We start from the raw sequence: 13961 nt of genomic DNA, 5'->3' as shown, positions 1-13961 counted from the left end.
AAGAAAATCTGAAATAGGTTGAACATGGTTACAGTTTTTTTTTCTCTTCAGTGGCAATGGAGGAAGCAGATGTAAATACATCGTTTGTCTCACTGTTAATTAGCGTATAAGAGAGAGCTGCAGCATTATTAACGTACGATAAAGAATGTACGTTTTATGCATTTTTGTGCCGCTGCCAGATATTTAATAAAGCAAAAAACATTTGTAAAATTTTTTTTTTTTAATTTTGGATATTTTTCAACTTAAATTTTTGTCAGAAATCAAAACGACAGCCGAGCTTACTTGATGCGAATCGACAGTCTTTGGAGTATTTCTCAGTGCGCGAAATTTGATGCGCACTTGGGGATATTCCCATTGAGACGAAAATTAAACACTAAAATAAAACCAGAATCTTAACGACGTAAGTGAGGCAGACATGCACAAAAATATGCGACGCGCTGCCCTGGGGTATTGGACAGACCTTCGGTTGAATTTTCCCTACATACTTAATAAACCTGCTTGAATCTGTGCAAAGGAGATCGATCCGTCTGATTGACAATCCGTTGTTAACAGACCGATTGCCTTCTCTAATGCATAGACGCAATGAAGGCATGCTGTGTCTGTTCTACAGGTATTTTGATGGAGCCTGCTCCAAGGAGCTAGCAGCATTGATTCCTGATGCACCGGTGCACGTGCGCGAAACTCGTCGGACACGAGCTGAACACCCGTTCACGGTTGACGTTGGCTTCATGATAACGGGCCGTTTTTACTACTCGTTTTTGTGTAAGTGGGCTCTAATGTGGAACGAGCTACCGGCATCTGTTTTTCCTCCCTCCTATAATCCAAGCCTCTTCAAGGCCCGCATTAACAAATCCCTTCCTACAGCCCCTACCTTATTCCGCCTCACAACGCTGCCCAACCGGGTGGTGACATAGTTCCCCTGTCTGTACACTGCACAGGCAGGTACACTCTTGTGAGGTGTCACATTAAAAAAAATTATTTTTTTAAATGTAATACGTAAGTGATGAAGTCGAGTATAAACAATATTCGCTGTCTGGCCTTTTGACGGACCTACAGTCGATTTTTCCTTAGCAGGCCTAGAAATATCGATCTTTCCGTGGGGTTTATTTTAATTATTTATGATGAACGTATTAATAACTTCTTAAATGTTTCTATAGGGAGTTATGTACTAATTATGGATAATAAAATCTGTCGCTGATTACTTATTATAGTAAATATTTGAATGGTGAGGTCCTGTTTTTATTAATCCTATTTTTATCCTCGCTTTGACAATTCCATGCCTCACTGCCATACTTGTTTATCAAAAATCCACCATGAACTTCGGACTACCTTTTATTCATGTAGTTTCCTGCATTTACCATTCTTTTAAAGTCCTCATCAGCCTTTCCATCTCCCGTGTTCATATTTTCCAAAAACTCAAACTTATCCACTACGCTGCATATATATTTTTTAATTGAGGTGGTCAGAACAAACGTGGTTTAGCTCACAAAAATCGTTAAATGAAGATAAAGATCAGAAGGCTTTTTAGATGAAAATATATTACGTGTTTTCTAGCTAAGTGGCCTATATCTCACTAGAAGTGCTATTAGCTAAAAAAGTTTATGGAGTCATCCAGTATAGTGGTTCAGGCTCTAGTATAATGGTCCGCCTCTCCAATTCAGAAAACCGTCTCAATTATATTCTGATTTGACCTTTACCTTATTTGTGTATTAAATCATCTATAATATTATGTTTCAAATTGAAAATGACGAGCGGTGTCTGGGTTGCTGATGTTCTAATAAATAATTCATCAAATTATTCAGATCATTAAGTTTTCCGACTACGACGAGTTAAAACAAACTTAAAATTTCATTTAATATATACTTTCTTTCCTTTAACATTGAAACGCATGTCAAAATTCGGGTTATTATATCGGATTGGAAAACCTCCGTGATTGAGCAATGAAGATCATCAACTACTTAGTTTTGTGATAGCGCTTTTGGAGCATCTGAGCAATAAAATTCCTCCGAAACTAAGATGCATAACAAGTTCAACAAAATTCAGGTCTGAACTAAAAACTTATCTTTTTAAGCTCTCATACCCATAAATTAAATATAACTGCCTAAGAGTAACATTCTTGTATTGCCTAACAACCTAATCACCCTTTTCTTATTTACACACTATTCCAAATCTGTCTTTTACCGAGGGACGAATCACATTTAGGAAGATGAATTCTGATAAAAATCTTGTACTGCAAAGCGTAAAATTTTCTTTTCCGTAACGAACATAAATACATATCATTAAAATATGTCCTATGCAAACCCTATGTAAATTTCTCTAATAAACAATAAACAGTATTAATCTCAAGTGACCTACCAGATTATTATGGTACCGTATATTATCTGCCTGAACCAAATTTAAATAAATATGAATAACACATGTACATTCTAGCATCACGTTCATCAATTAAATACATTGAACGTATAGCTTTGTATTAGTGATCGATGAACCAGCGAACGCAATCTGTTGGCTATAAATAGATAATAGTTTGACTAGTCTATAGTTAGTTATAAGATAGATCACTTTAGAAATGTATTATTATATTGGCACAGCACCCTTAAGGTGATTTTGCACGTAATCGGCATTATACAAATCATCCAAATATTATTATTTTTATTACAAACCCAGAGGTCATGAGTTCGAATCCCGACGTACCTGTTACTTATATTATAAATTATCAAAGTGATGTGAAAATGGTTGAATAATATAATTATAAAGTTTGTAAAGCTGAAAGTATTAAAAAATATATATTTGCTACAAGATTATTGCCTTTCAAAAACATACACACATAAATAGAAACGATAAAAATTAAAACGGTAAAAATTACGACTTCTGTAAAAAATTTAAACCAAAAAATACACACATATTATAAGAGAATTAATGAAAAATGAAATAATTTTACTCCCTGCTGTATCGCTTATTTAAAATGTTTCCACACTCAGTCAACTTAAACTCAGAGCAAATATATGTTCTAAAGTTCATTGAACAGTAGTTAAATACATAATCACAACCATCACATCTTTAAAAAGCAATATAAAGTCATGGAAAGTGATGAAACAAAAACTTTATTAACTGGGTTAAGTATGTTAAGTTAGGTAAGGTTAGGTTTATTTTTTTTTCATCATTTCTAATGACTTTATATCACTTTTTAAAGGTGTGTTGAATTGTCACTGTGTTGAGTTATCATGGAACCGTTTTAAATAATCAACCAAAAAAAGATCGCTCTCCATTTATAACGTAATTAAATAGTTTACAAAGTTGAATACAACCTCCTCAAATGACACTCCGTATCCGTAAACGTAGAAAGTTTCAAGACCCTAGTACTTACTTTGCGACAGGTTTCTGATCCCGGAAATCCTGTAGGCGCCTCGTCAGGTCATTCTGCGCCTCAGCATACCAGTATTCTCTATCTGGAAGCAAAATGAAACATTTCTGGTAAAATCAATACTTATTTAAACAAGGAGAAGAAGAAAATATCGAAAAATATTACTTTATTTTAATTAATATGGCAAATAGTAACATAACGTAACCTAAACTACCCTTTTAAAAACAGAATATTATGTCTTATAAGGCGGGTATGAAGATATGAGTATAAAACTTATTTAATAACTGCTAGGTGGGGTCTGTGCAAATAGAAAAACAACAGCGCATGTTGCTTTGAAGTCCAACAGATGGCGCTGTTTTATTATAAAAACCATTTTTGTCCTACAGATGGAATCGTTTTTTTTTTAAATGATTTAAACTGTCACAGGTGACATCTGTATAATATCTTAATCTACAAAAATCACGTGTCAATGTGCTAGTACACGCCAATCACCGAAACCACCCAACTAATTTCAAGGAAATTTAGTTGATTAATATATATTTTTTGACCCGATAAGTGGTGCTGTTGTCGACATCTAAAAAAAAATTTCAACGATTTTTTATTCAGATTTCTCACCAAAAATACATACAACCATAAATTTTAACTTCCCTACATAGAAGGCGGTCTGTGGCAGGACAACGTTTTATTTTATAAAATGCATTCCAATAGTTGAGTTCAATTTTCAAATCAGCCTGTGTATGTTTGTGCACGCAAAACTCGAAAAATAGTCTACCGATATTGCTCTGCAGGTAAAGTGATATTGAATTATAGTCATCTATGCATTAAGCAGCTGGATTCATCGGAATTATATTGTTTGACAAAAGAGGGCACCACTATTCCTGCTTGGTCGATTTAAGACTAAAATATTTAAATATTTTTGTCACGAGTAAGTGACAGTACTTTTAGAATAACAATATGTTAATTCAATATTATGCTAAATTTATTCTTTTGAGAGCTGGTCGTGACAGTTTATTTGTTCATGGTGCGAATGCAAGGGTTATTGTGCTGATTGCCGTCCGCTGCCAAATTTGGAGATTGAGGAATCGCTGCCAAACTCAATGCGAGTGATATATTCGGTGACTCTTCTGTTTTTATGTATTTGGTGGCTGGATTATAATTTGTTACGCGGCTTGCAAAGTGAATTTTTGTAATCAACCCATTTTTTTATAGGGAATTAATTATTCCCTGATGGTCTGTGTGACTTACAAGCCAGATCATCACCACCTCGTATTATCTAATTATAATAAGTATTTATCTAATTTATTATTTTTTTTAATAAATCAAATATCTGAACTTGTAAGATAACAAACAAATTTACATACAGATGAAATTATAAATGGTCGCCTTAAAACTGGAATTCTCTAGGTTCAGTCAATTAGTAATAGGTTATGGGCATAGAAATATGGACTGCAATGATTCAATTGAAAACATTTGAGTGCTAACACCGATGCATTTATATAATGGCGTGAGGTATTCAATAAACTGACATTTTGGCATGTCGTTAATTATAAAATAATGTTATTAATGGAATATTACTATATACCCAGGACATTTGTCAAAGAGACCAAATTCCGCCAGGCCAAATAGATGATGTTTGTCAGGGATATCTTAAATAGACAAGAAGTGCACAAATAAACGCCCTTCTTAGTTTGTATTGTTTGATTGCACAAGAGTTTTATTTATTTATTTAACGCCCAGAGGGCTTTTACATGGTTGGTAGTATAATTTTAATTTGAAAGATACTTTGAAACATAAAAAATAAGATAAAAATTACATTTGATAAAAGCTATGCAACAAGTCATACAAACACAACAAACAAAAACAGAAAATTACAGCTATTTGTAGGTTTACATGATGTGTTTAGGAGTATTGTTGAAATAAATGTTTTAAATGATCCACAAAACTTGCCAAGTTGGTATTGAATATGTCAACATCACCCAAGTAATGATTTCCCATGGTGTGAAGTCGTTGTATCGTAGAGTGAGCAATATAGTTACGCTTATGTGTGCTGCTGTAGAATATTTTATTTTGTCGTATTGTTACTGTGGGTGTATGTATGTTTATAAGTTGCAGGAGTTCACAACAGTCGAATTTAGAGTTAAGTATTTTGAATAAGAACGTTAAATCGTTTATTTTACGTCTATCTTCTAATGTATGTATTTTTAGAGTGTTTTAAGAAATTGTATTTTAAGTCTTCTACAGGGATATTTAATTTAAAATTTAAAAAAACGTAGAAATTTTTTTGTATTCTCTCAATGTTGTTAATGTGAATTTTGTAAGATGGAGACCAAACTACTGAGTTATATTCAATTAGACTTCTTACTAGAGATACGTATAATAGTTTAATGGTTTGTAAAGAATTAAAAATTTTAGTTGTTCTTAAAGTGTTAGATAGACCACCATTCATAATCGAAACATTTTTTGAAATGACTCTAGCAGTGTTTGGTGATATGAGTATACATAGCCAGGTACGTTCCCATATTCCTCATCCTTATCGTCTTCAACCTCACATCATGCCCCATTTGGCGTGACCAGTAATAATGTTCCCTGACAAAATGTTTCGAGTCAAAATTTTCTCAGTTAAAATTTTCCCGGTCAAAAGGTTCCCTACAAAAATGTTACTAGTTGAATAGTTGCACTAAGAAAATAACTCATATATAAAACGTAATAATTTTAAATTAATTGGCTATTCAGGTTAGGTAAGATTAGATTAGGTTCATAATTTTGAAAATTATTGAATTTTATGGTGAGATACTGATTATGCAGACCCATTAAAATGACATCTTGCTTTTTCCAATTAGAAACATCTTTTGTTTTTTGTTTTATGTGACACCTCACAAGAGCGCTCCTCTCTACATGATAAAAAAACGGGGGAACTATGTCATCACACACGTTGGGCATAGTTATGAGGCCGGTTAAGGTAGGGTCTGTATAAGGGGATTTATTAATGTGGGTTCCAAAACCTCTTCAAAGAGGACCGTCTTATATGGAGAAAAAACAGATGCCGGTAGTTCATTCTACATACGAGCCGGCTTACACGAAAACGAGTCGAAGAAACGACCCGTTCTCTTGAAGCTATAAAAACAGTTCGTTCAGGATGTCATTAACAGTGAATGGGTGTTACGCTCGTGTCCTTCGAGTTTCACGTACGTGCACCAACAATGCTAGCTCCTTATAGCTGGCTCCATTACAATACCTGTAAAACAGACTCAGCATGTCTAAATAGCGTCTGTGCATTAGATAAGGCAACCGATCTGTTGACAACAGATTGTCGATCACAATTAATTTTTAAAATTAATCATTAATTAATAATTTAATGTTTGCACGGAATTTTGGCAAGTGACCAATATAATAATTGTGTATGATAGCGTTATGATTTTTAGTGAAGCTTATTTGTATACATTTTTCGTAACTTAGGTAATTTTTTTTTTTCATTGCAAAACGTTTCGAACCTTACTAAGTCTCGTTGGATGAGCAGACAATCATTTAAATTCCTAAACATGGCTAAAAATTTTTATGTCATCTGCGTATAAGAGAAATAAACAATGCACGAAACATTCAGAAACAATAAAAAGTATAAATAACAGCGGTCCTAGGATTGATCCCTGTGGTACGCCAGAAGTAACTGGTTCCCATACGGAAATATGTTCTCGTAACGATACAGCAGTCTTTTTGTTAAGTATGAGATGAACCAACGTAATAAGTTTCCCCTAATTCCGTAATACATATTTTTTTGAATAAGAATAAGGTGATCAACCTTGTCAAAAGCTTTTTGAAAACGCAGTAAATTGCATCTACCTGATGGCCACGATCCATGCTAGTAAACAAAAAATACGAGAAAATAAGTAAATTACTCACGGTAGATTTGCCTTTGACAAACCCGTGTTGTTGGTCTGTAATTTGGGCAGCAAGCTGGGGATATATATTAGCATGGACAAGTCTTTTCAACAGTTTAGGGATCGCCGAGAGAATGGATATTGGCATGTAGTTTTCCACTCGTTGAGGCGAATCACCTTGTGGACCGGTATGATTTAGGTATGATTTATTTCCACCTGCCAGGGAAAACCTCATCGCTCAGACATTTATTAAATATTATGGTAAGCGGCACACACAATGACGACGCAGAAGATCTAAGGAAAAACGCCGGAATTCCATCGTGACCCGCACCATTGTTTGTGTCTTGATTTCACTTATTGTTTCCTGAGTCGTGAACTGATTCAAGTTGATCAATGTCTATTGTGTAATTGACGGAGGAGGGTTCAAATGTTGACTTGAAGAATTCAGAGAACATATTACAAATTTCTTGGGCATCATTAGATTCACATCCGTCAAATGACATAGCAGCAAGGTATCCGTCAGACGATTTTAATGAGAATATGTAGGACCAAAAACTTTTGATATTGGTTTGCAATGAACTTTCGACGTTGTCGAAAAATATCTTTCGAGATTCACTAGACAACTTCTTGTATATAGCACGTAAGAAGGAAAATTCACGATAGTCAGAAAGACCTTTGTATGTCTTCCATTTGAGCCAGACTTTGTCTTTTTTCCGTGATAACCTAAAAGTTCGGGGGTAAAACATATGGAAAATTTTTCATTTAGTCGTGCCAGTAATGGAATAAACTTATCAATTACATTGTTAATTATTACATGGAATTGGTCTTCTGAATCTTCTGCTGATAAATTTACGATTTCAGACTTCCAATCGATACAATTAATGTCATTACTAATTTGCGTGTAATCAATTTTCCTGAAATTTCGCCTACGCTCTTTGTTGTTTTTAATTTTTGATTGAATCGCGGAGGATATTTTGAATTTCAGGGCTGAATGGTGTCTATCCTCTGAAAGGAGAGGGTTGTCGCTACGTGTAACTTTTGTTTTGCGACTGTAAAATATAAGATCTAAGAATTTATCGTTGTGGTTCGGTATACTATTATATTGGAGTAAGCTCATCAATGCCATTGTTTGAAGCAAAGTTTGCGATGTAGCCGTGTTCGAGGAGGCAAGGCCATGATTGAAAGGGAAAATTTTGACAGGGAACATTGTTACTATTAAAATTATTACTGACCTGTACCTAATCAAATATGAAGCTTTTAAAAACCCTGAGTATCCAAAATAATATAAGAAACACAAACCGAGATAAAAAAGTCATCCCGGTTCATTATGTAGTCTGACAGTCATTCACCATAATATGGTAGGTAATTTGGCAAACTACCTTCTTGACCGCGATATTGTAATTAGGCTTTACTTTGAAGATATGATGCGTATGTAAGCCTATTTATTAACAACAATGAGCTAAGTTATATAATATAATCATTATGTTAACGACTTCTTAGAAACCGGATAACGAATGCCATCAACTTAGAATCTGTACTGATTATATTATTATCGTTTTTCTTATTACTTTTTTTTTACATTAATTCCACGTAGGAGGATCTGGGGATCTCTTAGAACGGTAGAATGGTTTTTTGAGGAAAAGAAGGAGGAAACATAATTCTTTCTAGACTCGAGCTGTTGAACTCATTAACGAGTCGTATTAGCGACCCCTTCAGGTGTGACAAATTTTAACCGTGTACTTATGTCGGGCGCACTTTTGGCGTATTTCACGACTATTTACCGTGGCCGAAGAGATCAATGACGCTAGTTCTTCGGAACATCTTCTATTATAATACCAATAGAACAAGGACAGCATACCTACCTGACGCCTGCGCTCTAAGGATTTCAATCCGTTTGATAAGAGAATGGTATCTATAAAACGGACCGCCCATTTCTGCACAAAGACAAGGGTTTTGTTTAAATTAGGCTTAAGAACAAAAGGGTAGATTCCTCTTTAAATAAAACACTTTGTGGAAGTTGAAATTACACCGAATTTATTGTTGCTTTTTTCCAAAGTTTATATTGCTACCGACACTCTGTGGAAATCACTCCACCAACGGAGAGCGAAATATAATTGTCACTTTGGGTTCCTTTAGCTAGAAACTATCGAAGAGAAGTGAGTTCCCTAATCGAAAATGGGACTAAAATAACATAATTTAGAAGGTGTAAACTAGCGCCATCTGTAGTCTAAATCAGTTACTCTATATAAATTATAATTGGTTTGAAACTTGGAGCAAATTCGAACAGGTTTGTTTTTAGTATTTTGGGATTAGACCAGAAATGGATGCTAAATTCAACATTGGAGCGCATTTTCGATTTGTACAGGGTCAGCAATTGTGTACTATTAATTTTTCTACGGGCCCTGCACAGTACACCCGGCCTCTCTTAGGCTAACTTGACTATGGCCTCTATGGACCCCGTGCTTGAGCCGGACACCAAAAGTTACACCAAGCATAATAAACTGATGCCTGTGTTACTTTGTAACATTTTTTAAATGTGAATACTGCACAAGAGTTCCAACTGCTCCTGAATGATAGGAACTAGTGAAATTAAGGTATTAATAATGGGGATGTTTTGTGAATTTTGGGAGGAGTGCAGAAGAGAATAAAATCCGAAAAAATCTATCCAGATCTAATCACTTAAGAAAGCAACATTTCGATTATGAATGATTGTCTTTTACCAGGACGAGCATGAACCACAAATAATATTTCAAATTTATAATTTTAATGTGAAAAAACACATTTCAATTAAATATAAATTGAAACCAAGATTTGAATCCGAGACCTCTGAATTCGTAGTCACAAATCTTAACCGTTCGATCGTAGAGGTTGTAAAATAAAGTTTGGGGATTTATTTTGAACTAATTTCAATATATTTATGGTGGAAACGCCATTGAATACAAAGTTAACGTGCCGAACTTCAATCTATTCTCAAATATTATTATTGATTGTGTAATAAATAACATTACGCATATTGTATCGAAAACAGAGTTCTTAAAAAAAACGATTTACTCAATAATTTAATGTGTTCCGTTTGGGAAGTGTAACCATTCAACAAAAACGAGTTGGCTTTGACAGATGGATTTTCAGAGTAAAACACAGGATTAGGAGGAAAAAAACCCCCAGGGGGGATTTGAGGCCCATCGGGAGTTGGAATAATATGTTTCGTAAATGATTTAATAAGTGTTATTTGAGAATAATGACAAATAAGGAAAATAAAACAGTGTAAAACAAAATAGCCTTGTGCTGAACACACCGAAAATAAACTTTTTAGAGGCATTACATATATTTTGTAATTTTAAAAAGCAATATCTATTCTGAACAAACGGTTTCACTTGTTCATTTGCTTGCTTTCTTTTGCATTTTTTCAAGACCGGTCAGTGGATTAGTTGGGATCGCTTTTGGATCCCACCCAGGCATCGTGCGTTCAATTATTTGGCTGGCTAAGTCCTCCATCACGTCACAAAAAAAATATATTTTTCGGTTGTAGTAGGAGATTTTCAAATGTTGTTATGTGATTCGTTCCCTGCAGATGTTTTTCTCTATTTAAAAAAAAGTTTTTTTTTTGTCTATAGCCAGTTTCAACATTTTGAGCCAGAGAGACGATGTTTTACTCGATTGGCGTATGTTAGAAGTAGTGTGAAGAGGAATGCGATGGGGAAGAAGAAGCTGAGGAAGTACCTGACTATTCTGATCTGGTCATCAAACACGACTATATCATTAAACGCTTAAATTCTGAATGGTGGTCTCACACTAGGGCGGTTTAAAGATTATCCTTCACTCTGGAATGTACCGCAAATACACTACATTATTTGTAATAAATAAACTATGAAATAACTCAAATTAATCCATAAATATGAACCCGCCATCTCCGGATTGTTCATCGAGAGCCTTACACATCGGAAGCCACGACTACGGAGGTGAAACCGATCTCGAATAAAACTATAGTGATACCGCATTTGGACTTCTAATCTACGATATTCCATTTATGAATGGAATCTGAACAAGCTATATTTTATTAAAAAAAACAGTTTTGAGATGCTGTCTAAAAAATAATTTTCAAAAAATCGTTTAACCCTCCGGGCTACTTTGATCAGTTTAGCAAACCAACGGCTAAAACCGGTAGATGTTAGCTTTTTTGAACAGCTCATATGGTCTCATTGAAATAGTTTTATCTCCTTACTATCATGCTAAAAATATGATCTAAATGGTTTTAAAAACAAAAAATACAAGGCTACCTGTTTAAATATAGAAATTAAACACAGAAAAACAAAATTTACAAATATATGAAACCAAAGGTTTCGAACGCAATTTAAGATAAATTTTTGAAATTTTATACATTATTATAAATTATTTTTTTGTATTAAACGATCAAAAATGGGTTAATCATAATGTTTACAATACATTTGATTGTTAAAAAGTGTTTTTATTTCGTTGTCAGTTATTTTCGTTAATTTTTTACGGTTTCATCATACTTCAAAGATAATTTTCAGTTTTTGGATATGTTAAGACACGTTCATTTTATTTGGAATAATTGCAACAAGAAAATACAAAAAATTCCCTCGCCATTTGACATCATCGTTATGAAACATAACAGACAATATGGCAGAGACCTGAGGGGTTAAAACAAGCGATTTATTGGTACTACTTTAGTGGGTAAAAAAGAGACCAAATGACACGAGTTTTTTAACGTTTAAAATTTACCTAAAATGGATATGTACCCTACTAAAATGATGTTTTATTTAATATGGAAGAGAACATTAATATCAGATAAGAAATTTAAATAGTTAAGCAGATCGTTTTGTAAAGAAGGTTGAAAATGTATGATGAGGAATGAGAAATTAATTAAAATAGTACTGTGTGTACAGGATGTTAAGGGACGAACTTTACTTACTTTAACTAGTGATTCCTTTTTTTACAATTCATTTTCATGGCATTATAAAGTTTAGGGTGACGGGTTGGGCAGTGACGACATGTGAAAAAATTTTTTTAAGTTGAAAAATTTAAAAAAAATGGCAAAGTATCATAAAATAATTATTTTCTTTTTTTACTCCTGATAATGTCTGCAATTACTGGTTAAATTAAGTCAAGTACGTCCCTCAACACCTTGTATATGTACAAATACAGATATTTTTTAACAATATATATACAGCGTGTATCGGCAAGTACCCGACAAACTTTAACCAGCTATTCCTCAGCACATTTGGAGTAAAAAATGTTATGCACACTCCGTCACTGTCATTTGCATTGTTTCTCGTGTTCAACAGCTGTTATTAGCAAGTGTGTCGAAAAGTGTCCTCGCTCTTTCGTACACACTAAATAATAATAGTTAAAAATGAGACAAATGGTGCCGTGCCATTTCGTTGTGATTGTAAAAGCGCGCCAACGTAGGTACGTACGAACATTATTCAACGAAACTCGAACAAAATATTGCCAGACGGGTTTTTAAAGTTTGAAAAAGGATAAAACATTGGTGACATGTGGTGGAAATATGAATAGTAAATTTTTTATTGAAAAAAAATGTTACCGGACAGCAAAGTGCCCATAACATTTTTTACTCCAAATGTGCTAAGGAATAGCTGGTTAAAGTTTGTCGGGTACGTGCCGATACACCCTGTATACAACGTTATCTTTTGGTGGTCTGACAGGCTAACTCATGACGGATCAAAACATCATAAAAAGTCTAGTAAAAGTCATTCAACAGAGCCTCGATCTCGACCAAGTCATTCCATTCCAGTGGGTCGAACCATTCGTTGTTCGAGTGAAATGACTTTTGAAATTTGCCGTTTGTAAGTATGTACCTTTCAAAAGACTCGAGCATAAGAACGTCGACCAATTTATGTACTTTCAACGGCCATTAAGAGCGGCCTGGATTGGAGAATCGATACCCAGATAAAATTATTTAAAAACTATGAAACGGGTAAAAACGTTTCTATTTTCGAAAAACTTATGCACTGTTAGTTTTAAAACGTACTATGATCAATATAGCAGGATTATTTAATTAAAAAATTAAAATCTTAGAACATGGAGTTTTGTAGCTGAGAGCACTTGTAAAATTGAACTAATATGTCGATTTAAAAAAAAACATAAACGTTCATATATCACAGAAACTAACGACTTTTTACTGAAGAATTGTGATATTCTGGGCCAAAATTGCTATTGATAATAGTTTGCCTATTAGCCCTGTTAATACCTGATGCAGATTTGAAAAAAAAGGATTTTGAACATAATATTGATTTAAAGGGAATTAACAAACCTTGAACAGTTGGTACTCCCGTTTCTGTCGGTGCTGACTTCATCAGCGATGCGCTGATGATGCAAAGGAACAGCAATCTCCTGCTCTCCCAGCAAGCCATCTTGGAATGGTCATGTAAAGATGGCTCAAGTCTAGTCCAAGCGCGACTCAAGTGTGTCTCGGGCGAGCCAAGTGTGAATGAGTGTGACGCAAGTGTGACTCAAGGGTTACTCAAACATGGCTCTAGTAAGACTGTTCAGGTGTTCTTGATGCTTATCGAGCCGTAGTTCACTCAAATGTTATAACACAAGTATGCACTTTACACTATAACAATATTTGTTCACAACTTTGTCGAATCGTTCTACTTGGGTTAAAATTATCACCAAATGTTTTCACATTTCAAAGTATACAATATAGATTTTTATGAACTTTTTAATAAAGTTTCAGA

The 13961-nt window shown here is 34.2% G+C and overlaps 1 protein-coding gene across 1 annotated transcript in view; it reads right to left on the bottom strand.

Moving 5' to 3' along the window:
* Positions 1-13677, bottom strand: part of LOC149411979 (alkaline phosphatase, tissue-nonspecific isozyme-like) — a 115348-nt gene extending 101671 nt beyond the window's left edge. Inside the window, exons 1-2 of the mRNA XM_089646217.1 lie at positions 13535-13677; positions 3368-3449 (exon numbers count right to left, since the gene is read on the bottom strand). Coding sequence (XP_089502343.1) covers positions 3368-3449; positions 13535-13634 — 182 coding nt within the window. The 5' untranslated portion in view covers positions 13635-13677. The remainder of the gene's footprint in view (positions 1-3367; positions 3450-13534) is intronic.
* Positions 13678-13961: the final 284 nt, after the last annotated feature.

Source organism: Hesperophylax consimilis, chromosome 24 (assembly GCF_061612785.1).
Source record: "Hesperophylax consimilis isolate HC1 chromosome 24, BYU_Hcon_1.0, whole genome shotgun sequence".
Lineage (NCBI taxonomy): Eukaryota > Metazoa > Arthropoda > Insecta > Trichoptera > Limnephilidae > Hesperophylax > Hesperophylax consimilis.
The sequence above is the reverse complement of the archived record's forward strand: the minus strand, read 5'-3'. Positions and strand labels throughout refer to the sequence as shown.